This window comes from Thermobia domestica, chromosome 10, assembly GCF_964235325.1.
Source record: "Thermobia domestica chromosome 10, izTheDome1.hap1.1, whole genome shotgun sequence".
Classification (NCBI taxonomy): Eukaryota; Metazoa; Arthropoda; class Insecta; order Zygentoma; family Lepismatidae; genus Thermobia; species Thermobia domestica.
In genome coordinates this window covers 269144515-269171051 of record NC_137463.1, presented here as the reverse complement: position 1 = coordinate 269171051, position 26537 = coordinate 269144515, and the positions used below count along the sequence as shown (strand labels likewise).

Genomic DNA, 26537 nt, shown 5'->3' with positions numbered 1-26537 from the left:
AAGTTGCTATAATCGTAACTTCTATTTCCCTAAACAACATTAATCTTATCATGACTCTAGTAATATTTTAAATTTTCTTGAAGCCATAACTGAAAAAAAAATTTCAGAATACAAAAACTAAAACTTAGCCACTAAAGTGCCACTTAGCATGCACATGTTGTCAATTATATTGCTCTAAAGGCTCCTTAATAATACAAAAAAATAAATTATATTATTTTTTCTTGTCTCTGTTTTATTTGAATTATGTTGTTCATTTTCTGTTATTGTTTTTCAATCAATTTTTAAAGATTTTGCTTTTTATTTCAATAAATAGTTAATACTATTAATCTGCATTTGTTCTGTTCTCTGTGTAAGCCTTAAAAAGCTAAGGTAAATAAATTTTGTTTAAAACATCTCCAATCTAAAATTTCTCGGGTTCGTGACTCTTAATACTATTCAGTTTAATAATGGTTTTCGCATATTTTACCCCAAACAACTTAAAAACTTGTTTCACATTTCTGCGTCATCCCCATTGTATTTATGAATTATTATGCTATATAACATTTCGCGAACTCCATATCCTCGACTCCACTTACAACTGCTGCATAACGAGAAAACTGCAAAATATGTTGTAGATATGTCGGCAGACTGACTTACCTTTCAAATCTGTCGAACTCTTATATGACCTGGAATCTCATCTTGCTGTACCTAATTGTTACGAAGCTGAAACTTGCATCTGTTTGTTCTATCGCACAGGCAATCTCTCTGCTTGCTGCAGTTGCTTTCTTCTAGTTAATTCTCTCTTCATTCCGAACACGAATTGATCCCATTCAGCATAACTTAAGTATTCTTCAAAGCCACATATAATGAAGCTTGCTCTTTGAAGTCCTCTAACAAATTGCTGCTGTTCTTCTTATGCTTCTATCACCCTACCAACTTGTTTGAGGTCACTGCATAATATTGGACGATTAACGCTTTCAAATCTTGAAATTTTGTAGCTGAAAGGAAGGAAGCCAACGCCTTCTACTCTTTCAGTAGAATTCTACTATCGTTAGTTGTTAAAGGAGTACTAACAGAAGACAAGAAATAAAAGAAAATCGACCCCACTGTTATTATTCGTAGAAAAAGGAGAGGAATCTTTACAAGTGATATTTACTTCTAAAGTACATAATTAAAATGATACAAAAAAATTAAAATGAAATTAAAACCATTCTAAAGTGGAAATAATGCCGTTACTTTTGTTGGTGTTTAATATGTATACCCTATAATTCTGGAACCGTAAAGATTCAGTTCAGTGTTCAGTATATATCTATTGAATGAAGACCTTTAATGACACAGTGAGGATCTTTGGACTGATTGAGCACACCATGACATGATACGTTTCAAAAGATATTCCATGATTTGCATTGTCCTACGGTGTACCATCGCTTTCTAGTAGCCCACCGTTAAAACTCAAGGTCTTGTTTCCTGGGGGTTATTCAACCAGTTCTCGTTAACCAATCTAACTCAGGGAATTCCCATTACAGTGTAGTGGTGCATCGCCCTATTGGAAGAAAGTTAGGAAATTTTGTTTTAAGTTCAAGATTGATGTAAATGTATCTTCTGAAGTACTGCCAATTATGTCTGTCTAGTCAATAATGCTTGAAACATCCTATCCTACACCAGACCGTGGTGCGATTTTCATCTTGTGCTTTAGAAGCATACATCCAACAGGGAGGAAGGAGAGGTATGGTGAATACTGAAGTATTTTTAATGGTGTCTCAGAACAACACCGACAACATTTGGGAGGGGATTCCTGACACTAAGATAAGACAAAAAGTATAGTCCAACCTGGGTGCAGAAATGCTTCCTTTCGGAGTTATAGGCTGTCGAAAACATGAAAAAAAATGAACTTTAAAGGTTCATAGCTCCAAAACTATGGAACCTACCGTAGTCGGGTCAACACTTCTCTGAGGAACTAATATGTACCCTATGCTAAAATCCATATTCCATAATCCTGAGGTACTTCCGCAACAATTTTTATAGAGGCAATTTGGCTACGGGTATATAATTTGAAGTAATCATCTACTACCTCCATAAAAATTGCTGCGCAGGATTCTGAAACATGGATATTTAAATAGGGCACATACTAGTCCCTAAATAAAGTCTAGACCCGACTACGGTAGGTCCCATAGTATTAGAGCTATAGATCTTTAAAGTTCATTTATCATGTTTTCAGCAGCCTGTAACTCCGAAAGGAAGCATTTGTGTGCACCCAGGTTGGTCTATACTTTTTGTCTTATTTTGGTGTCAGGAATCACATCCCAAACGTTGTTGGTGTTGTTTTGAAACACCCTGTATACGGAAAAGTAAGATTAATCTCACATTAATGCAGAGCTCATTCGCGGAATTTGACTGATGAATTGGGAACATCTTCACTTTAAAGTTCGTAACAGTTGCATGTTGTATGGATGCAGAAGTCGGTGCATGTAGCCTCTAGGGATATCCTCTATGCTGATGGACTTATAGACAGCATCATAAGTTGCCTTCTTATCTTTTGATGTCCCACTGCGAGGTTTAACTACTGCAGATTCTGCCTCTTTGAATTTGCAAATGAGTTTTCACGTGCAGTTATGATTCAATCTTGATTCATCTGGGTTTAGTCATTTAAGTTCTTGGGCGATTTTTTTCTCTCTAAGACTATAACAAGAAGTTTCATTCGGAACATTTGATATCACTCCATTGTGATAATAACTCCAAATAAATAAATAAATAAATAATAATAATAATAATAAAATTAATTCCTATTATTCCAGAGTTATCGATACTGGGTAGTTCTTGAAAATACATTATAATGATAATCTTGTAGAGTGATTATCTAGAAAGGTAAATAGTATAAATCGTTTCTTTGTTTGTTAGCTCGTAACCCTCCTCCAATTTGTGTGACTACTCCTTTGATTCCTGAGTTGGCAGAGATTTGTATCCGAATGTACGACGTGAATGTGACCTTCTCATCGCTCCATGCATGCGTACGCCTTGAAGCCCGGATGAAGAAAGTTCTGGTTGCCAAGTATGATTTGGGCTGCTTTCACATTGGAGGGACACACTCGAAGGTGGAGGGCTTTGACAGTGATTTTGTAGACTCGGAGAAGGTTACATCAACGAAGGAGAATGATCATCTCAACTACCCGTCAGTTATAATGGTGTAAATAGTAGGTTACTCTAACAGTTTTTTCTCTTCTTTTTCGTAGCTTTTAGAAGAGATTTTTTTCTTTAACTTGAACTTTGATATATATTCTTGGTCTTGATGTATTCTTAGGCATAGCATGATTTGATGATCTACAGTGCACGAGTGGTCGCTTGCTTATATATGCAGTGCTTGTTTATGAATGCAACTATCAATAGATGTAGAAAATGCTTATCTGATGTTAAGAAGATGAATGTCTTGCTTTGAGACTGCCAGATTCTTAGAGTACAAACTAGGGATGGCCACAAAGTTCCGGTTCCGCGAGGAACCGGTTTCCAAATCCGGTTCTGGAACCGGTTCCGGACATGGATCCGAAAAACCGGTTCCAGACCTGGATCCGAAAAACCAGATCTTCTAGAACCGGATCCGTTCAGACCCGAAAACCGGTTCCACCAGGAACCGGTTCTGGCCATCCCTTGTACAAACCAATGTTGGGAACAGAATGAAACTCCTTTTTCAAATAAAGTGCAATGTGTAGTTTTACGTCTCACGATTATGTCCTTTAAGTCAGAGGAGACTGATGATAAATGAAATAAAATAATTACACAGGCACACACACACACACACAAAAAGCGAATTTTGGTACGTAAGACAGTACATACGTATTTCGCTCATAAAACAAAATTAGCACAGTCAGTCATCCCGGGGTTCCGAAATTTGGATTCTGTATTACGAGATAGCATTGAATCCATACCGTGGGTTTCGGTGCACACAACTTGTATTTTATTTTATTATTTATTTATTTGTGTGTGGTTGTGTTATTAAATAGTTGGTGGAATGAGAATATGGGAGGAAAAGGTAGGACCCAGACAAGACGTCCATCATTTACATGGGTTAGAATCGAACCAAGTCTCATACCAGCTTTATTTTTGTTTTTAAACAAAACAACTGCACAAGGCATAACCCTATTTCTTCGGATTCGTTTCAAAAATTACACATGATGATCCAGAAGCATTGTAGGCCATTTCTTCTGATTAGTGAGCCATTCAGATGCCAAACTGATTAACTCTATGAAACAAGATTTTTCAGTAAGCATTTTAGTAAGTCACAATGTATTTAAATGAGTGATCAGAACGTTTACGCATTCTAGTAGCAAATTGTTACTCGATAGAGTTAATTTATTCTTCCTCTGAAAATAATGTATCTGTTCCGAGTCAAAAATGTGTAGAACTAAAAAAACAACAGAAAATTGGTTTGGCTTATGAACGCTTCAATGTTTGATTAGGTTAGGATTTAGATTTCTGGGCTTTCGGCATCTAAGGCCATTTAGCCCTTCACGTTTTGAGGGATGACGTCCGTCGGCGAGCACACTATCCGGGGAAAGAGAAGGAACAAAGAATGGGGGAAGGAAGAAAGCGACCTGGGACCTATAAGTTAGGTACCACCCCGGCATTTGCCTGGTGTGAATGAGAAAAACCCAGGGCTTCAATGTTTGAAGCAGAAAGAACTACGTTGAATTAATTTAAAGTCTTTTATCCTTTGTTTTAACTCTGTAGTGATTACCCTGGTAGGAAATACTTGCAAATTAACTTTGTTCTGCCTACGCTTTTTAGAAGCTAACTGCGATAGTAAAGCTCTTCTCTAAATTGCATGGCCTTTATATACATATCGCCACACCCCTAAGAATGTTTCCAATAATGGTAATTTCTCTTTTATTCTCGCTTTAGCATTGCTTTCCTCTTTTTCTTGATAAATCTTAGTAACTTTTAAACTAATACATAAAAACGCTGATTTTTCCGCTGCAAATATCGACAGGAAAGATTGTGTAACATAGCTTGCTGTTCCAGCAGATTAACAATGTAGCCAACTCAAGATGAAATTGTATCTTTTCAGATGCACCACATCAGATTTTTACATATTGAACGAAAACTTCAATAACACTAACTGGTTCATACGAGCTTCACTATCTTAAATAACTTAAACTAAAAATAGAAATCACTGAGCAAAGCAACGTTTATTTAAAAATAATAATGTGTAACAGTTTTGCCAACTAACTGAACTTCATCAGACACTGTAACAAACAAGAGGGACTATAAATATAAAGGGATCCTGGAAACTAGTTTTGAACACTGGTCAGAAGGGACTCAGTTGTCAAAAGTGAAACTAAACACCGTAAATTCCTTTCCTTCCCTGATCGGTTAGAAAAATTAGCTACAAATTAAGTTTTTCCAATAACTTGTCCCACTGTTCGTCAATGCTAAGTCCTACATTCTAATTCATAACAGAGCCTTGCTCTTTTTGAATAAATCTGGTCTCCTTCCACTTTCTTATTAACGTCCTCTGTTCCACTTCAGTCTCGCAACTATTAATATAATGTCCCGTGTCCTTTACTTGTTTCTCTTTCCAATATTACATCATCTTTGTGTTGTTTTAACTTCTCTTTCAGTTTTTTCCCCCGTTTCACCAATATAACAACTATTACATTCACTATAATTTATTTTGTAAACCAATCCTCTTCTTTCCATCAGCTCCTCTCGGCTTTCTCTTCTTTCTTTTCATGTGTAACACATTCAGTAGTCTCTTACTCCCTGTCCTGGACGTACATTTACTATTTTTAAATAAACGTTGTTTTGCTCAGCGATTTATATTTTTAATTTGTTATCCAGTAACACATTTAGTATATAATGGTACAAACTAAGAACCCTACACTATGACAAACATTAGAATTTCGGAAGCCTCTACAACAGTAATAAGGTAAGTGAGATGGACGGAGTAGTTTACATTCAAAGTACCTCAGCGTCAAATGCTATAATCATGATATGACGTATTTCAAATAAATAGGAACAAAGTTAGGGGCCAGGCTGGTTTAGTGGTACAGCGTTCACCACTGGTGCGTAGGTTTCGTTGGGGTTCTTCCACTTTCTTCATTCCACCATGTTATTATCACCGTCTCCCTTACCTCGGAGCATAATCATCAAACGTTTAACTTGATGTGAAGTTATAAGGGATTAAAAATTTAACCTCTTCAAAGGGCTTTATTTTGAAAATCTGTCAAGCGAAGTACCACATTCAGAAACGTATGTTACTTCTATCAGATGTAAAGATCATATTGCCGTTGTAAGCAATATATTTCAAATCAGAGTCGCGGTGGCTCAGTGGTAGAACGCTCACCTCTTGTGCGTGGGATCCCTGGTTCGATCCTAGCTCGCCAAGTAGGCTTTGTGGTAGACAAACACTGTGTGCATTAATTTTCTCGAGATCCTGTCGTTTCCTGCCATTTTCATCGTGCCACTATTATCATCCATTTGTTCATCACAGTCTCCCTTAGCGGCTCATAATAGTGGGAGGTAAAACACAAGGAAAGAGAAAAAAATCTCAAATTGTTCCGAAAATTTGGAAAGATCTGGGTAGAGTGTGCTATACTGCTTGAAATATGACGTATTTATGATTTTTTAACAATTGAGTTTCATTTGACGGGATGGAACTACCGTAGACTTCCAAAGTATGCGAACTCAGTACTTGTAATTACTAGTTTCAATAAAATAATAAGATCAAAGATAGAATCTGTTCTTTGGACGCTGAATTCCTATCAAAAAGCCATTGATCCCTTAGTATTTTTTGTTGTAGGGCCATAAAAATTGAAAAAAAAAAAACGTTAATTTGAACTACTTCTGGGTTGAATAGAGGGCTAAGAGAGAAGATAAAGAAGAGCGTGGATCGATTGCAAAAAAACTGCTTCTTGATATATCTTAGTTTTTGCTGTATGAAAACTAGAATTATCTAGTAAATTAAACCATTTCCGGTTTCGATTGTGTGTTACAGGTTGTGATTATATATACTCTTGAGACGCTGTATGAATTGCAAAAGATCGCTCTGTTTCTGTATTATAATGATTAATGTTGAAATCAGATTAAGGGAAAAGATGGGCATTTATTCTTGGGAAGCTGAATCGATTGTAAAAGACCGCATCTACCCATCTCTTACCCCTTTTCACTCTATAGAAATCAGTATTAACTCTTAGTTTACGACGCCCGAACGCCCAGAATGCTTCACGGTACGGCGGGATATTTAAATCATTTTTAATAGTCTGTAGTATATGAAACAAAAGCGTATAGCATCACTTCTATTGTGCATAGAGACATGAAGTAAAAAGTATTTTGCTTCCCAGGGTCTCTACTATAATTTCTGGTGGCATTTGAGATACTTTGTCCGAATTCAGTGGGACCAGAGGGGGGGGGGGTGCAAACTTGTAAAATATTTGTTTGATCTTTCTCACATACACACACAAATAAAAATATAGAACAGGGTTTAGGGTTTTGTGTATTGTGTATTAGAGACCCCGAAAAAAAGGAGGGGGGAGAGAGAAGAAAACACATGCCTCTTTGTGTTCTATTGCACCTATGCTAAAAAAAAAAAAAAAAAGGTTTGCTGCTGAACTGATATTGTTTTCTCTACAGGACAAAGAAACAGCACCCTACCTCCCGTCCACTAACGTTGGGTGACCGAATGCTATCATGGGTTTCCCTTCTGCTGCCTGCACATGTGTCTGCTGCTATCAGAGACACAGAAAACAAAACGCACGTAAGATTTCCTTCTGCGTTTTAATTTTTTAAAAAACAATAACAAGCCTTTTTTTTATCATATGAAGCCGCAAATTGATAATTGACGCTTATCTTGTAGGCATAGGTGTTTCGAAGCATGAAGAACATTTTTGCTACGAATAACACTGAATAATAAATAGTAAGTTTTTGTTGAACATGTACATTTGGAATATGCAATAACCGGCGCGCGGTAGCTGTTTTTTTTTTTTTTTTAAGACAACTTTATATTGGGTTGGCGACACTGTTAATATAGTGGCGTTGCAGAGTGTCCAAACAATTATGCTCTATTGTGTCCTACAAAATGTCAGTATTTTCAATGTATTAGTTTAAAGTCAGAAGGCCGTTTGATGGTAAATAATTCATATTTTCTCTATCTATCTATCTATATCTCCAAATAAACGATAGAATTCTCAAAGAGCGAAAGAATAGGACAAAGAAGTGAAAGAGGGGGTTCAAAAAATACGGCTTAAAATTATTTTTAAAGTTCTTAATTTTTTATTTAAAGAAAAGTAACATAACTCAATGTTTTTAAATATAATTTTCTTTTTTCTTATGAATTTTCACCTCCTCACGTTGGCCCAATCCAAAGAAATTCTGAAGGCGAATATGAAAACAAGTTACTTACCAAAACCCAGCAGTAGGAGGAAGCGCTTTTATCAGAGAGGGAGGGGAAGAAGTTAGGGAAGAGAAAAGCAACTATAAAATGTGGTCTTAGTTTCTAGTATATAATAGGAGTAAAATTAATGCAGATACAGCAGACTGCATCTTTATATAAGATAAATATATGAGGGGCATACTGAAAGTTGTGAGCAACATTTTTTTCACAACCGTAATCTTGATTTGTAAGTGAAACCAAATATATCATCTGAATCTACAGATCTTTCTTTCACTTTTCCACATAGTATCCTTTTATTTGCTCACATTTTCCCCATCGTTCTCAAGTTCGAAAATACCCTTGCTATAGAATTCCGTTCCAGTTGCCTGTAGACACTGACATATTGCTTGCCGAAAATCCTTCAGTGTCTCGTAGCAATTGCCTTGCACCTGTTCCTTCACAAAACCGAAAAGATGGTAGTCGGAGGGTGTGGAAGTGTTTCCCACCCAAACCCCTTGATGATCTGTTCCATAATGGCACATGTAGTATGCGAATGCGCATTATCCTGTTGAAGGATAATCTTTCCAGGGCGTTTATCACGCAAGGCACGACGGAGCTTCAAAAGTGTCTGGATGTAGCCGGCAGAATTTATGGTTTATCCAGGCTCAAGAAAGTCAACCAGAATGCAACCCTGTGAATCCCAGAAAACGCTCCCCATAACTTTCCCTACCGATTGCACTGTCTTCGCTTTCTTCTTCGGTGGCAAATTCAAGTGGTGCCATTCCATACTCTGTTATTTTGTTTCAGATTTATAATGATGGAGCTAGCTTTCATCTCCAATCACAATACTTGTCAAAAAAGTCATCACCTTCATGTCGAAATCTCTAAATAAGGATATGGGCAATGGTTAGTCTCTGACGTTTGTGGTCCTCGGTTAATAAACGTGGGAATCAACGGGCACAAACCTTCTGATAACCTAAGCTGTGAATCATTTTTTGCACCACACTATGTCCAACACCAAGTTTTGCAGCGATTTCATTCACAGTGGTACGCCTTTCTCCCCTAATCAGCTCATCAACCCTTACTTTGTTGCGTTTCTTGGAGACAGTTTGAGGGCGCCCGTTGCGAGGCTAATCTTCGTTACTCGAGTTTCCATCCTTAAAATGTTTCACCCACCTCCTAATACTGCTGACACCCATGCACACATCTCCATAGGCACGCAGCAATCTGTGGTGAATTTCAGGAGCAAATTGGTTCTCTTTAACAAGGAATTCAATCACAGCACGCTGTCTAAACGAAATATCGCTGCCCACCATTTTGGAAGTCCTGCCTGTGGTTACGTGTTAGCAACAAACAGCGTGAACACCTGGAAAGAAAGAGAGGTGTGTAGATTGAGATGATGTACTTGGTTTCACTTACAACTAAAGATTACGGTTGTAAAAACATGTTACTCACAACTTTCAGTATAGCCCTCGTAGTAGTAGTAAAGCGGAATGTAATAAATCAACAGGAGAATTGTGCTGTGGTTTTCGATTGCAGCTCAGTAATCATTAAACAGATTAATGATAGTGTCGTGGACGAAGTCTACATTTTAAATTTCTGTCTCAAATATGCATTTAAATTGGATCTTTTTATCTTATTTAAATCTCTCCGTTAAATACCGTCTTTACGTGTAGTCTGTTGTGTTGGGTAGAGAGGATTGGAATTTAGAACTTCGTGGTCGATAAGATTGCTACCAAATGAGTTAATCCATGCTGAGTGGTCTGATGAAGAACGTGCTAAAATAAAGAAGCATTTCTTCAAGTCAAAGTAAGAAGAATCATGATTTACTGATTGGTATGGCGACTTGATCAATTCCAAGTATGGTGAAAGTGATTTTCAACAGTTGGAACACTCGATGTGGAAAGCAGACTGCTATTTCGTAGTCTGGAAAATTATTTCTAGTGGTTTTTCTCACTAAAAATGATTCCAAAATTGAAAGTTTCTAAATGGGAAAGACAGTGACAAAAGAGTAAGATTATGGAGAAAAGAACTGAAGCGAAAGGATAACATTAAATGCATGTAATATAGTATAGAAAATTAGAAACTGGGTGATTACATTAACCTAAATTTGATAGTAATTTGTAGATGAAAGACCACTATAGTTGGGGATGAGCCTCAAAAAGCAATAGGAAGGCTGCTGAAATAGATATGCAGATAAATAGTAACCTTAACAAAGCATACGACTGTAGAAGTATGTTACCGAACGTCTTATAGTTTCGACATTAGAACACCTTCATTAGATACATTATGATGTACTGACAATAAATACAATACTAACAGGACAAGTCACGTCTTCATTTGGGAAGGGAGTAATTGCCCCTTATACTATTTAATCGATTATATACTGACAAAAACTTGAAACTAATGTTGGTAGAGGATCGCTCCTCCCTCTCCCTCTAGTAAAATTTGAAATGACGCTACTGCCTCTAGCCAATAGTAAGCTGTACTTTTTGAGGTTTAAGAGTGTCAACAGAATTACCCAATAATATTGAAACGTACTTTTGTATGAATACTAAACCTGATAATATATAGGGTGTTAATGAACTACACCGACAACCTTTAAGATGTGATTTCTCACATCAAAATAAGAGAAAAAGCTCATATGGACCTATGGCGAAAAGTGCATAGTTTCGGAGCTAGGGCTGTCCAAAATCGCGAAAACGCCAAATTTCAAGAGGCCCTATTTCGAATTCAAGAGACTGTGGATGGTGGTCCTTATCAGCGTAAAGAAAGCCACGCGTATGCAATCCAAAAGTGCATATTTCATCAATCGTCAATACGTGTAAAGGTTATTCCCAGGATGTAATTCTCAGATATGCTTTCAATATAGTTTTCAGATATACCCTGATGTCAAGAAGGGTCCAAAGTAGGCAGCAGATAAACCTTGACAACAATGGGCATCCAATGCTTCGGAGGGAAAGCGGAAATGTTAGGAACCGGCAGCTCCATGTTTCTTTGTGTTCGGAATAACGTGTGATGATATGTATTTCGTCACTGTATATTTCACGTTTTCTTTACTTATAAGCGTGAGAGAAAACGTCGCACCATGCGTTTTCCCGAGTACGAGAGACCGTGCTGCTGACGATCCTTAACACTTCCGACATCGCGCCAGAGGATTCCGTGTTCATTGCTATCATTGCCGTATCGTTTGCCTACTTTGGACCAATCATAAAGTCAGAGCATATCTCAAAATTCGGTTGATGGCATGTCTGCGAATTTCACCCTGTAGGGAATAATCAGTACACTCATTGAACATTAATGAAATATGCATTTTTGGATTCCGTATGCGTGACTTTCTTTACGCTGATAAGGACCACCATCCACAGTCTCTCGAATTCGAAATAGGGCCTATTGAAATTTGGATTTTTCGCGATTTTGGACAGCCCTAGCTCCGAAACTATGCACTTTTCGCCATATGTCCATATGAGCTTTTTCTCTTATTTTGATGTGAGAAATCACATCTTAAAGTTTGTCGGTGTAGTTCATTAACACCCTATATATATATATATATATATATATATATATATATATATATATATATATATATATGGTGTGCTCAAAAAATATCGAAGCTTTGGTTGACAAAGATACAATTATTGATTTGTAAATCCGAAACACTAATTCCCTTCAAAACAATCTCCCTGGTAATGGACACGCTTCTCTCGCCATTGTTGCGCCCACTTCTGGAACGCAGTTTTTGGAATGATGTCGCATTCCGCATGATGTCTTCTCTTGACTCAAATACGGTCCCTTGTAGTGGCATTTTCAGCTTGGGAAACAACCAAAAGTCACACGGAGCCATTTCGGATGAGTAGGGACCTTGACGACACGCAGGACTTGTGTTTGGCGATGAAAGCAAGAAGTAATTTTATGAATGTCGCAATATGGGAATTTTGTACTCTTCACGGTAAGGTTTATGAACGTTGCAAAGTTTACGTGTCTATCACTGTTGTCATTACTTTGTTTATGCACACTTTCGTTTCTTATAATCGGTTTGAAAATGTCTCACCTTACCTTCACATTGAATATCATGGAAGTTTCCTATGGTATCGCGGGAGTTGGTCAAATGCACATTCCAGTTCTCCGTAAAAACTGTTCTTTATATTATCATCTTTATCATCTGTTAGTGCATGCACATTTTTAGTAATAATAATAATATCAGACCACGGAACCTGAAGAGTAATAAGTAGACCCTCTTGAACAAATTCAGCAGCTTTAATTACTGATATAATTCGTTTGTGAACGAAAAACCCTGTTCCTAGTTGGTTATTTTGATTTCCTTCCTCCATAAGAAGACGTAAAATTTCCTGTGTACACTGCTCTCTTTCCTTCCAATCTAACTTCCTGAACTCCTACCAGATTCATCGTATATTCCTCAAAACTCATTTATTACATATTTTAAAGCACCTGCCCTATAAAGACTTTTTATATCCCAAGTTCCAAGTCTCATGTTCATTTCACTTTGCTGAGATCGAGCCAAGTTATAAATCCTAGTCCGAGGCTGCTATGAATGATTCTGAATGAATGCCTTTTCTGCAGAACGTGGTTGTTAAACTCACATCAAACTCCACACTGGAAGATTACCCTTGTCTGTCGTGCTTATCCAACACATTATCAGCTAACATTTATATCTAGAGGCCTCTTGCCTTGATCCTCAACCTGAGGACGCACCATGCCGTGGTGACAGGAACCCACGCAAACATTCACATCTTTTTATGTGATTAAGGGACAATAGGTAAAAGAATAATTTTCCCTATCGATATTACATGACACAATTTCCGTGATTACAAAGGTGGAAGACATTAATTTAAGTATAAAATTCACATCTGTTACTTCTGACGGATTCCATGGTTACTTGAGCAAATCAAAGAAGTACAAGATTGTGTCCGGCGATATTTATAATTGGGAGGAATGTGCAGCGGTCATGGCAGAGTTACATTTATTTTTATACATATAGATGATATCACTTGCCTCCTCCTCACCCTCCTTTTAACGGGAATTTTCAAAAGCTCTGAGACATGGACTTGCTTATTTTAAGTGAAGAATTTAAATAGCAAGTTTCATCTTCCTTGTTAACACAATCGTGAGACACTAAATTTTTCGCATAAATTTTGACCTGCACTCTCCCCATACGATATACATTTTAATCAACGTAATATGATAAAAATCCTAAGATACTCCATTCATGCACCAAGTAGAAAGAAAGAAAGAAAAAAGTAATGACCCTTCATCCACTTAAAACGGAAGTTTCAAAAACGCTGGTACATGCATTTACGTACATTTAATGAGGAGTTTACATACCGAGTTTTATCTTTGTAAATTTAAGGGGTCGTGGCATAAATTTTGAACCCCCTCTATCTCCTGTATTGAAAGTAATAAGCTAGGCCAGGGTAATCTCATCAGAGGAGTTCATTGGACAAACACCATCCTACTCATTTTTCTGTTTATATAGATTACTAACTCTAACCACCCTTCGTTGTGAAGTCCTAATTCAGAACATCGATTAAATGAGGTGAAAAAATGTTTTTACCCCATTCCCCGGTGTGTATCCTATGACGTTATGTAAGCCCGCACAAGAATGGTGTAATGGGGTTGTACACACGCAAGGCGCTCTTAGAAACTGTGTAAAACGTGCATATATTTTCACTCTTCCACCCGAGCCAAAAATAAAGAAAAGGGCTTAGTACTAAATTAAATTTGGTGAAGAACCATGTGTGAAACAAATTTGGTAGCTGTAGGTTATTCCGTTCTCGGCGAAACATTTTATATATGAGAAGCTATTATGATTTAAGTAAACGTTATGCTGAAATTATTTTCTTTGCAGCTCGTAATCCCCCTGCTGTTTGTGTGGAGTCTCCGTTGATAGCTGATTACGCTGACATCTGCGTGCACTTGTACAATGTGCAGGTAACACGTATTAACCACATCCTGGATTCAACAGAGGTTCTGAAGGCTTGTGTGGATCTTGAAGCTCGATTGAAGATAGTCAACGTGGCAACTGTGAAGATCGGATGCTTTCATATCGGTGGACTCAATGTAATGTTGGAGGACATGAAAAAAGCTCTTCATAAATTCGAACACCTGGCCACTTACTCCGTTGTTTCGTCACTAACTTCGATTCCTTCAAGTTCTCTTGTAACACTGATCGCAGGTGTCTGTGGTCTCTACATTGTCTTTAAGTGGAAGTTATAAGTGTGTGTCTTGGAGATTCTTTTAAAAAAGAAATCCCTCCTCTGATTGTATGAATCTGTCAAAATGCGTCCCAGTTCTTTGTTTGTAGTGTACTCGTCCAGTTTTAATATGACAGAGTTTCAGTATATTTTACGAAACGGAATCTAGGTATAACCTTTATATATATTCGAGGGTATAATCTTTAACATTTATATATATATTTTACGTCTACGCATATTAAATGTGAATATGTTAGAGACAAATTTTGACGCTTCAGTTGTCATTTGTTGGAGTAACTTTTTCTTTTGCTACAAATGAGAGTATGTTTATCTCAGTTCAATGATCTCTTTTATTGGGCATTTAAAACTTGACTACTTAATGACTTAAAATGTATACAGTATATATCGAGAACTGTATGTTAAGAGAAATCTGATCGTTGATTGTTAGTGGAAAACAAGTAGTGAATATCATTGGTGTCGAGTATCGAATTTTACTCGAGGTGCACATAGAAAGTTAGTTTATTAAATTACGTAGGATAATTTTTACAAAAGCGAGGAGCAGAAATATTAATTAATAAGAGTCCTTTTTCGTCTGTGATACAAGTTACCATAGTGATAAAGATTTCAACATTATGGTACTTTGTGATATGTGTAGTGGGTCACCAGGCCTTTCTGGACAGTAAAAGTGTTACTTTCCAGTTGTAATGTTAAAAAGATTCGTGAATTACAGAAGAACTTTCGTGAATTGAGAATTATTAAAAGAAATGTGTGCGTAATGCATTGCACTCAGAATCAGCAAATCTAATATGAGAGTTGAACTTACCTGCTGAATAACAGATAATTTTTATTTTTAAAATTGTTCAAATAGTAACAATCATAAACTAAACTCCTTGGTGCTACAGCACAAGGAGGCTATAACCAGCCAGATGGCACATGTTTAACTGAACGATGCATGGTCACCGAAAATAATAGAAATCGAATCGTTGATACCATTGCATAGCACCCGAAAAATTGATAATCCTCACTTTCATCTAGAGATCAGTTAGTGGACTCCCCGTTTCCCTTCCCCCACTACTGTTTTGTGATAATTTGTATTTTTGTTATACGATGTGCTTTAAAAATTATTTGTAGTAGTAATGTGTAACTTCATTAAGTTAAAATGTTAAAGATTTAAAAATATTAATACTTCTAAACATTTCGTAAGCCTACAATGGTTGTTGCAATTCATTTTGTAGTAAGGGACGACCTTTACTTAATTCATTCTGTGATGAAAGATATTTTAAGCTCTGATGCTCTCTATATTGTATAGAACAACTTTTTTTAAGAAAATTAATATTTGCTTAATTTTGTAGCTAGAAAAGTGTTTGCCATGAAACGTTAACCAGTTTTATACTCATTTTTGTATACTATCAAAGCACTAAATAAATGTTTATAAAAACAATATACATTTATTTAAAACCGAAAACTTGAATTTTCAGATTGCGGGTGGAACCTTATTGATAATATTGGGTTTGTTGTACTTGTAAACATTAACTAGAAAACCTAATTAGAATCTTAAATATTATTACTGTCGTTATTTCGTGCTTTTTTATTGAATGTTGTTATTATTATTCAATGTTGGTCGGAATATTTGCTTTATGCTGTTGTTGCAAAGTAAAAATGAAAAAGATCCATAATATTAGCTGCTTGAAGATCAATTAAACTCAAAAGAAACTCACTTTGTGAATATCTTCAAAGATTGCTTTTCAGGCAGATTACACTGTAATGGATCTACCGTTTCATAAGGCGACACTCTGCTGTTGTAAGAAGGCAAAAAGAAGCACCACTAAGTCTTTTCGTATCAGTGCCGTAACTACGAGCAATAATTCGACGTTGTAACATGTTTGCTTGAACTTAATTACAAGATTTTAAAGAGAAGCCTAGTACTTTCTGATTTTATTTCTAAAAAATATTTAAAATAATGTTTAATTTAAAGTGATATGTAGACAGAAAAATGATATTTTATATTTTAAACCATGGTTCGTAGGGGCAGTGAGGAGAAGGATCTTATTCTTTCGATTCGACATATCGTGAAACACTATGTTTTAAATTCCCATATTTTGGCAAAAATTTCATACACAGTAAAAACTCCATATTTCTTCGTCTTCTGGTATTAATAAAATCAAAACTGACCAAAGCACCAAATATATATAAATAATACCTATGTAAGATTTTCGGCGATGTGATTTTACCTTTTTCAGACCAATCTAAGAATAAAATTTTAAATATCCACAGAAAGTGAAAGGAGTACACGCCCACACTTCTCAGAGTCAATCAAGTTTTCCCGTAACTTTTGACATCAATCTGAACAAAACTTAATTCTTTAATTAGGTGCAAAATGTAAAGTTTAGGTAGATCCTTGTTACATACTTCCCCAAACAATTCGCACACGTGTTCGTAATTTTGTCATCTGTATTGTTGTTTACTCTTTTAGTTCTTTTTTCTCTATTTGGTCCACCACTGTATTCCACGACTCATAAATAGTAAGCCCGCTCGTCCAATTCATCAATACATCCTTTCAATGTTTCTTGATCCATTGAGCTCCTTTCCATTTCTGTATCATGCTTCTTTTTCCCTCTTCAGGGCTTGGATTTTTTCCCAGTCTACTTCAAGCTCTGTTTCTTTAACGTGCTTACCGGTATATATTGCATTATTCTCTTTTCTTAATGTGACTACGTCTTTATGTTGTCATTCTTTCTTCGAATCTGTTTCCTGTTTTTTTGGTATGTATTTCATTTTACACCCTTTACAACTGATTCGATTTGCTTCTCTTTCCTCTTCTGCCTGCAATTTTCTTTTCTCTCTTACTGAGTTTAAAATCCTTCTCCCGCCTTTCCTCTCTTTTTCTCAACAACGTCTTAAGACTCTGCTTTATCATTTAAGCTATAAATTTCAAACCTTTGTTCCTACCTGTCTCTTCTTCTGTGCTGTATCCATTTCCTATTAGTAATTGGTGAAGTATTTCCATGTTCTCTTTCCTTCTCCATTGTCATTGAGATTGTCTTAGAACGCGTGTTGAATACTCAAATATCCGCCGAAAATTTATTTTCGTTTTTCAGTGTTATTGGCCAACATCGCAATCTTTTGATGCATTTTTGTTTCCTAAAATTCTTGTTTCTTCTTAATATTTCGTGGTAGACCTACTTGAGTGATAAGATATAATTATTTTGTTTACTATTGATTTTCTTCAATCCTTAATTTATTTCCTCTACTGGTCTTGGTTTGATTTTTTTTTTTTTTTTTTAAATCGTAAACATTAAGAGTTAATACATTACTAAGTTAAAACAGTATTGAGGAAAGCTTGTACAGCGGGGGACACTTCTAAATGGTACAGCCATATGGAGATTTACGGCTAAGGTGTACCATTTAGAAGTGTCCCCCGCTGTACAAGAGACGTCTAACACACAAATATATTTATTTTAAAACAGAGAACAGTTGATAACATTAATCAATTAACATAAATTCGCCAGCAAAAGTCAATGGTCCGTGCATACTGTTTTGTGTAATCATTTGAAAATGCTTAATACGACTTAAATACATTCATGTAGCTATAAGAGAACGTGACTCTTGATAAGCTACATAAATCTATTATAGAATCCATTTTATTCCAGATGGACATATCCGAAGTATCAATTTTTGTTGGCGACTCTGCGAACAATTACATTAGCAAATCTTAATACATACAAAATTATTTCTTTACAAGTTGTAGTAAACAAAATGTATACAATGAAAAATATTAGGAAGTGAATATATATATAAACAAAAGGAATTAGTAGCAGTCTTTCAGTCGTTGAATGGCGTCTGAAGAGACAATGATTTATGTGGCTTCGATCCTGTAGAGAAACCCACCGGAGCCCCCAACATAGACCTGGCCGTTGGGGCCCATACACATGGTGTTGATGTAGCCACACACGTCCAACGAGTCAATGCACTTCAGTGTGTTCAAGTCCCACTGCTTCACCTTATTATCCCATCCGCCACTGAACAGCTTGTTATCAGCGCCACACAGCGCGTTCACTATCAAAGTGTGGGACTGCAATGACAAAGGAATTCACTCAGTTAACACATCAAAGAATAACCAAGAACTACAGTCAGTCTCGAAAACTCATTACGAATGCTTGAGTGCAGGAAAAAAAAAGTGTTTTAACATGCAGTGTATCTAACCAGATTTGCTCAGATCTTTCTTCATCCTTTCAAAAAGATTTGAAGAACGTTTACTAAATTCGATTATTCTTTGTCTTATGGTAGAAGCAGATCTCCCAACGGGAATAGAATGACTACCGTTAAGCTCTTACACTCCAGTTATTTTCCGTACTACTTTCTTACGATAATGAGTAGAGATACTCATGTAAACTTAGTAGTGTTCTTTTAACTCGGTGTAGTGCAATTAATTTTTCCTCTCTTTGTATTTAAGGGGAGCTGTGTTTTCCGCAACAGCTAGTAACAAAATAATGAGACAGTAACAGTCTAAGTTATCATGGCGATCTACTATTTACAAACTACATACTATGAAACAAAAATTATTTATGTATTTGAAATGCAGTAAACTCTCCACTTAACTGATAATTGTGAAGAAAAGTTGTCCGTAAAATCGGAACCCCGTTAACCGCGTATTGTGTTATGAACGAAATTTAAAATAGGATATTACGCTTGAAATTGTGCACTATAATGTAGATATAAAATATTTAATTTATATACCATATTAATAACAAAAACTTGTTTTGCAACTGTTTATCGGAGGGGTGATTTTTTTTTAAAGCTCCAGTGTTTTCCCGTTGAATGTAGTTTCTTAATAAAGCCGATATAAACTTTTGTGTGAATTGTTCATAATAAGCTAACCGTTCTAGATCTACATTAGTCAGATTCAATTCGAAAACCATTGATTCAATATCCCATAAAAAATATAACTTTTAGTTTCAGAAACAGTGAAAACATATCGCAACTACATTGGCTAGTAGAGGGTACGTAATGAAATATGGCTGAACACAAAATAATCAGTACGGAAATTTGAATGTAGAAAACTTAAATTGGAATTGAGTCGGTATCTCCTTTAAAATGTGTACTTAACCCTTCAATGCACCGTGTAGCTGATTAGCTACACACTTAATTCCTGCGTATAAATCTCAGAATAGTTGTTTCTTTTCGTATGTACAATTTGTCGCAGCTTGTATACATTTCGTTTTTGCATGTGCTATAAGAAAACGTCCTTAGAATGCAACATAATTCTGATGTGTTGAATTTCAATGTATCATGTTCACAAGTAATGAAACTTTACAACAGACACATGGGAGAGGTTGACTTGTTTGATACCATTATGGGTAGACATAATATACTTATGAGATCTCGAAACTGGTACCGCTATTCTATCATCTTCTAGTCATGGGAATTGTAAACTCATGGAGTCTGTATAGACGAGCAGGAGAAAGGAAGGGAACTACTAGAACTATGAAACTTAGTCAATTTCGTATGAAATTGTTCAATGCTTATGTCAGTATGGTATCTGTGGACCTAAACGTGGAAGACCAAGCAACGTCCTGGAGAAACAGATTCAAGTAAAGAAGACTCACAACACATTTGCCTTCAAGAGATGTGAGGCAAGATAAAGTGGGTCATCTCTCTTCGCACTTGGAAATAAGACAAAGGTGCAAATTTTCTGAATGTAATGGATTCTCCTGGGTCAAATATAACAAGTGTAGGGTATCACTATGCTTCCACAAGAACAAAAACTGTTTCAAAGCATTCCATATCCCATAATACTGTGAAGGCCTCTGAAGAACTGAGTTTTCTTTCATTACAAAACTTTTTTTGTGAAGTGATAATTATGTCTTACCTTTCAGTTACTTTATAGTAAAATAGGGGAGAGTTCCCGATATCGCACCGGGTTCTAAATCACAACACCCCTAATTTAAAAAGAACCGTAGTACTAACAAGCCATCTGGTAGTTAAATTAAGTACTTAAGCATATTTCCATAATTACGAGTAAAGTGACAAGTTCAGTAAGCTATGTATGTGTGTGTGTGCAGTTGCAGTACAATATAATTATAGTATTCCTTACTAATTTTCGGGGCATTTCACAGTAGAATAGGGATTAAGGTAAGAAAATTAGCTTAAGTTTCAATAAGTAGTAATAAACAAAATACCATTAATATTATAGTGACAATCCCAAGTTATGCTTTTTTTTTTTTTTAATTTGTGAGGTATGTAAAGAATATATATATGTATATACAGATGGTGATCAGAAAAATGGAAACACCTGAACGAAAATGCAACTTACCAGATTAATATGGTCTCGGGCCACCTTTCTCCTTCAGAACAGCCTTGATGCGACGTGTGATGGAGGCATAGAGGTCGTGAATGGTAGCAAGTGGAATTTTACACCATTCCTCGTGCAGGGCATCGGCCAGTTCTGTGGGAGAGGATGGAGGTGGAAATCGTCGCCGGAGTCGTGTTTCCAAGACGGACCACAGATGTTCAGTTATGTTGAGATCTGGGGATTTGGCGAGCCAGGGGAGGTGTTGAACTTCATCCCGATGTTCCTCAAATCACGCTGCAACAATGCCAGCTGTGTGAATGGGTGCATTATCATCCTGGAAGATGGCGTCATTGTCCGGGAACAGCATCCGGACCATAGGATGCAAGTGGTCTCCTAAAATTGCGACATAATCGTTGGCAGTGATTCGTCCGCTAACTGTGACCACAGGACCCAATGAAAACCATGATATGGCGGACCACAGCATCACCGAGCCGCCGCCATATTTCACAGTTGGGCGGAGACACTGCAGATCATAAGCTTCTTTGGGCATTCTCCACACATAAACACTGCCCGTGGTTGGGAATAGGGTGAAGGATGACTCATCCGACCATATAACACGTTTTCAGTCCTCAACGGTCCAAGTTGCATGGTCGCGGCACCATTTGCGGCGTGCGAAAGCGTTATGGTCCCTGATGAGCGGTTTGGCCCGTGCAACACGACCCCGTAAGTTCATGTCATGTAATTCGCAGTGGACTGTGATTGTCGAAACAGGGTGGGGGAGGTGCTGGTTAAGTTCCTCCGTCACTTGCTCCGCAGTGGCACGACGGTTCTGCATGACAATGCGCTTTAATACCCGGCGTGACCTGTCATTCATGATTTTCTTCCGCCCACTGTTCTGCTTCCCAGATATGGTTTTCCCGTGTGTTGTGTAGGCCGTCATCATCTTCGACACTGTCCCACGCGACACACCTAACACAGTAGCCACTGCCGTCACACTCACTCCACATAACCGCGCACCATCAATTTGCCCTCTTTGAAAATCTGAGAGGTCTCCCATTTTACACTACCTCCGTCTGCTGCAGCCACTGGACACTGCTGTTCCACTGCGTCTAACGTAGTATGGAGACCGACCTAACACACCACCACCAGCGGTCCGGCGCTGCGGGCCCCACGATACCACTGCCAACCCATAAATCTGACGTGTTGCCAACTACAGGTGTTTCCATTTTTATGATCACCATCTGTATATATTTTAAATAGCGTAGTTTCCCAAATCACACTACTACCGTGTGTCCGAAATCGCACCAGTGCTATTTTGACTCCGGTAATGAATTGTTTTTCCTGGTTTCTTTCTCGTTACAATTCACACAAGGTGGGCACATGGCAATATGGAAAATGGTCTCCGGAATCTATGAATCGTGCTTTGAAAAATATATAGAAAATAAAGTGACGCTGCCCAGTCCAATAGCAGGAGGAAATAGAACTACCAACATGCAACCACAAAGAACAAGTACTGTCATCAAGTCCTTACAAAAAACATCGTGAAGAATAACGGCAAAGGCAATCAAGAGTATCCAAACGTGTGGGGAGACCTAATCTTTCTAAACCATCAGCTAGGCCTGCATGTGCTTAAGAAAACCTTAACACCAAAAAGTGTATTCGAAAAGTAGATACATCCAAATTACGATGCTCCGAGCTACATATTCACAGTGTTTCAAATGTGGTTTTTGAAATCAATGAACAAGATTGGTTTGGTGTCCTTTGTTAACAAAATTTAGTCGAAGATTCGGTACAATGTGTTTTGTGTAAAGTCTGGATACGTGAGTCTTGTGCGGGTGTTTCAGTAATGAACGTGCATTCCAATGTGATTTTTGTGTACATAAGCTGTAGCTGTCTGTTTTCCATAAATATAGATACTTTACGTTTGATAGGATTATGAACAATATTGCTCATTGGATCAGCAATATGGATATGTTTTTCTTTAATGATATGTTCTTCCTCATATTAATAACACTGAGATAAAAGAATGTGATATATCATAGAAATGTTAATTTGTTTTTCTTGTAGGTTGCATTTCTACTTAGCTTATTTCTAAGGTGTTATTTCTGTGCTCGGTTATTTTTATTGCAGTATTTTTTCTCTTTAAATATGTATTATACTTCATTTTAATATACGTAACATAAATAAAACAATGCGATATTCTATGGAAATGATAATTTGTTTTCCACATATGCATTACTGTAAAATTTGCATATATTCAAATGGCGGTGCGATTTTGGCTTCACATAGTGCGATTTGGGAAACCTGATGCGTAAATTGCACCAATCGCAGGCTTAAAATATCATTTTTATCATGATAATGATAAGATATCGTTATGAAATCACTGTAAAAGAATTGGAAAACTATAAAGTTCAATACGATCAAAAAATCATTTTAAATTTCTTCAAAAGTTTCGAGTTAAAACAATTTATGTAGAAAGTGGTGCGATTTTGGCTACTCTACCCTATATACACGTCTAATATCTGTGAATGTATAAAAGATTTTTAAACATTTAATATTACTAAAAATAAAAACAAACGCTAACTACAAAGTAGATATTACGACACGGGTGCGAAGTGTAAATTGCATTATGACGTAAATAGCTACAAACAGTTAATAATAAATTATTAACCTAAATTTTGGTCCTAGGGTTTTAAATTTGTTCTCAGATAATTTACAACATTAAATTCTACTATTTAAAAATGTATTTAAGGCCTAAAAAAATACGTTATTTCGTATAGAAATCAAAATGTCCACTGATACTTAAGTTACAGGTACATATATGAAGAACTTATTCCATAACATGTATTAAGTCTCCATAATCCTCTAAAGAGTACTAATGTGAACTCAGCTATTATTTGGCAATATTCATAGTGTATCATAAGTAGTAATGCGTTATGAAATCAATTCTTACCTTTTGCCTACTTTGGACTCTGAAATTAGATCATATTTGAAAATTCTGCTAAGAGGATGTCTGGGAATTATACCCTGTAGGGAATCTCTAACACCCATTACATATTGATGAAATGTGCATTTTTGGATTGACTTTCTTACGCTGATATGAGCCGCCGCTCCACAGTTTTTCCAATTCGAAATAGAGCGTGTTGAAATTGAGCTCTTTCACGATTTTGGACAGCTCTAGCTCTGAAACTAAGGACTTTTCCACACAGATCTATGTGAACTTTATGTCTTATGTGTGGAATCACCTGTTAACAGTATGTCAGTACCTATAGTTCATTAGCACCCCTATATATATATATATATATATATATATATATATATATATATATATATATATATATATATATATATATATATATATATATATATATATATGATTTATAAATTTAACTTTGAGCTTTATTATATTAGTATTTTAGAAATTACAAATATTACAATTTCTAAGATTTATACTTGCCTCAACTCGAACACCCATCTATATCATTCAGAAAAATGATGTGACCAGTGAGGATAGAATACCTAAACTATAATCCCAGCAGATTTTGAATAATAATAGAGTATTCTATAATAAAGTATTTTAATATGAGTTTTACATGCAGCCTTGTTTATATATTTTACCGAACGAATTTTGAGTTATCTATGCATATTATCGAATTACTATAATGAACCAGTCCAAAATACAAAACATTTTTAATTTACTTGGTTGAAAATATAGGCAACCTACTTTCAAAATGCTTATGGACGCGTATTTCAATAAACTCAATGTTCAACCACAACTGTTCTTTTGTTTTGAAAATTTCTTCTGTATCATTATAATATTCTTATAATCGGCGCACAATATATATATATATATATATGGAGGACGAAACTACGAAATTGTCACTTAATCATTTGTTACATTTATACTAAGCCCAAATCTCGTTATTGTTGTTATGTTATTAGCCTCAAAATCAAAGTATCGTGAATAAAACCTAATGTTAAGTCGTTAAAAAGAAATGAGACATCCCATTACCTGGAGTTCTCCAATTTCCTGGAAATGTTTCTTCATTCCCTCATGGACCATGATATTCATCCCACAGCGAGTAAGGAAACACAGTTTGTCATTCACAAAGCACATGGGGCCACGGCCCATCATTGTGGTCTTTGTTGTAAAGCGCCCTGTTTCCCCTGAAAATTGAAATTGATAATTCATAAGCTAGGATTGCTCAGTGTTGTGCGTCTATTTCTTTACAGGTGTTTATTTTTACACCTTAGGAATTACACGTTCATGGTTTCCTCAGAACATTCAAAATGTTTAAAGTGAATAATTTTGGCATATACAGGGTGGTTCGGAAATGGGCGTACCCCCCTTTAGCTTCAGCAGTATAGTGTTAGTTATGGTAGAATGTCTGTACAGTGGACCACATAAATTCTTGAGGTACAAAATACGTGAGTTAGGCAACCCAACTACGCCTGCTCCAAGATTAATTACGCCTGGTAGAGCAGCTAGAACAGGAGCATGAAGTTGCCCCCACCTGTTAAAAGAACAAATCGTAGAAGTGTATTTTTATGCAGGAGTGAGGAGAAACGCTGGCTGACGAAATGACAAAAGGGAGTCTTTGGACACTTGTACTCACAGTAAACAGCACAATACCAGAAAAAAAAAAAACGATACGGATACCAGAGGCTTCAAATGACTGTACATATAAGCGTATCAAATAATATACAGATAGATTATACGGTATATGTAGTACGCTATTTTTTTAAGTAAACCCAAAGCCTTGCACTGAGTTTTGAAACTATTAACAGTAGTCCTACCTGCAAATCAATTAAAATATGGATCGATGATTCGGGGGAAGAGCCCAGCCTCCAATGAAAATTTTGGGGGTCTAACAGACCCTGAGCTCCTTGGTTCCGGCGCCACTGATTGATACGTAATACTACTTCGAAAGAAGAACTTGTCCGATTTCATTATTCGTTAAATGACTTTTGAGAATGCTAAATATTGGTACGTAGTAATTTCTTTGTAAATATTAAAAATGCAAAATTCGGTAACACTCAAACGAGTTGGAGAACTTATCCGTACTAAGCGTATTTCCCCTTAGGTTGCATATATAACTGATGGTTCCTGATTTGTGAAAATTGACACATTGAGACACATGGAGAAAAGGGGAGAATATAGTGTCAATTAACAACAATTTAAAAATGCACGAAATTAACGGTTAATATCAAATATGGAACCATTAACAGAATTAACTCTGTAACTCGTTTCCTCCATTCATTTTTCTTCCTTTATTTTTAGGATTACATCATCACTGAATTTATCCACTGGATATTATCTTCGTTTAGCAGCATCCAACTGGAGCTCAGCCTTGTAAATTAAACATTTTAAAAAGTGTAAAGGGAGAGGGCGAGAATCCAACCCGGACCAGGAAATTGCAAATCACAACGATATCCATTCACCTAAACGCTACTTACTCTAGCTCGCCTAAATAAAGTGTCTTTTCTGTTCGCTCAAAATAGTAGCTTGTTTATGGTCAAATTCATTGGCAAAACACTGGAATGTGTAAATAAGGACTCGCAGTGCATTATATCGTTGTATTAACTAAATTATCAATATTACAGATTTTTAACAAACAAAATACAAAACTCCTTTATTTTGAATCAAATACGGCGCGTAAATTATCCCTTTAATTGGTAAAACGTGGAGTTG

General features: G+C 36.3%; 2 protein-coding genes across 6 annotated transcripts in view; one reads left to right on the top strand and one right to left on the bottom strand.

Moving 5' to 3' along the window:
- LOC145663219 (uncharacterized) overlaps positions 1-26263 on the top strand; it is a 54110-nt gene extending 27847 nt beyond the window's left edge. For 3 of the 5 annotated variants that reach the window (XM_081729576.1, XM_081729577.1, XM_081729578.1), the window contains one exon: positions 14208-15976. In XM_081729576.1, the coding sequence (XP_081585702.1) occupies positions 14208-14575 (368 nt within the window). In that variant the 3' untranslated portion in view covers positions 14576-15976. Of the gene's footprint in view, positions 1-2877; positions 3171-14207; positions 15977-26126 lie in introns of those variants that run through there. The other 2 variants (XM_081729580.1, XM_081729579.1) reach the window with 2 other exon arrangements.
- Positions 17997-26537, bottom strand: part of LOC145663220 (uncharacterized) — a 38840-nt gene continuing 30299 nt past the window's right edge. Inside the window, exons 4-5 of the mRNA XM_081729582.1 lie at positions 24858-25012; positions 17997-18625 (exon numbers count right to left, since the gene is read on the bottom strand). Coding sequence (XP_081585708.1) covers positions 18410-18625; positions 24858-25012 — 371 coding nt within the window. The 3' untranslated portion in view covers positions 17997-18409. The remainder of the gene's footprint in view (positions 18626-24857; positions 25013-26537) is intronic.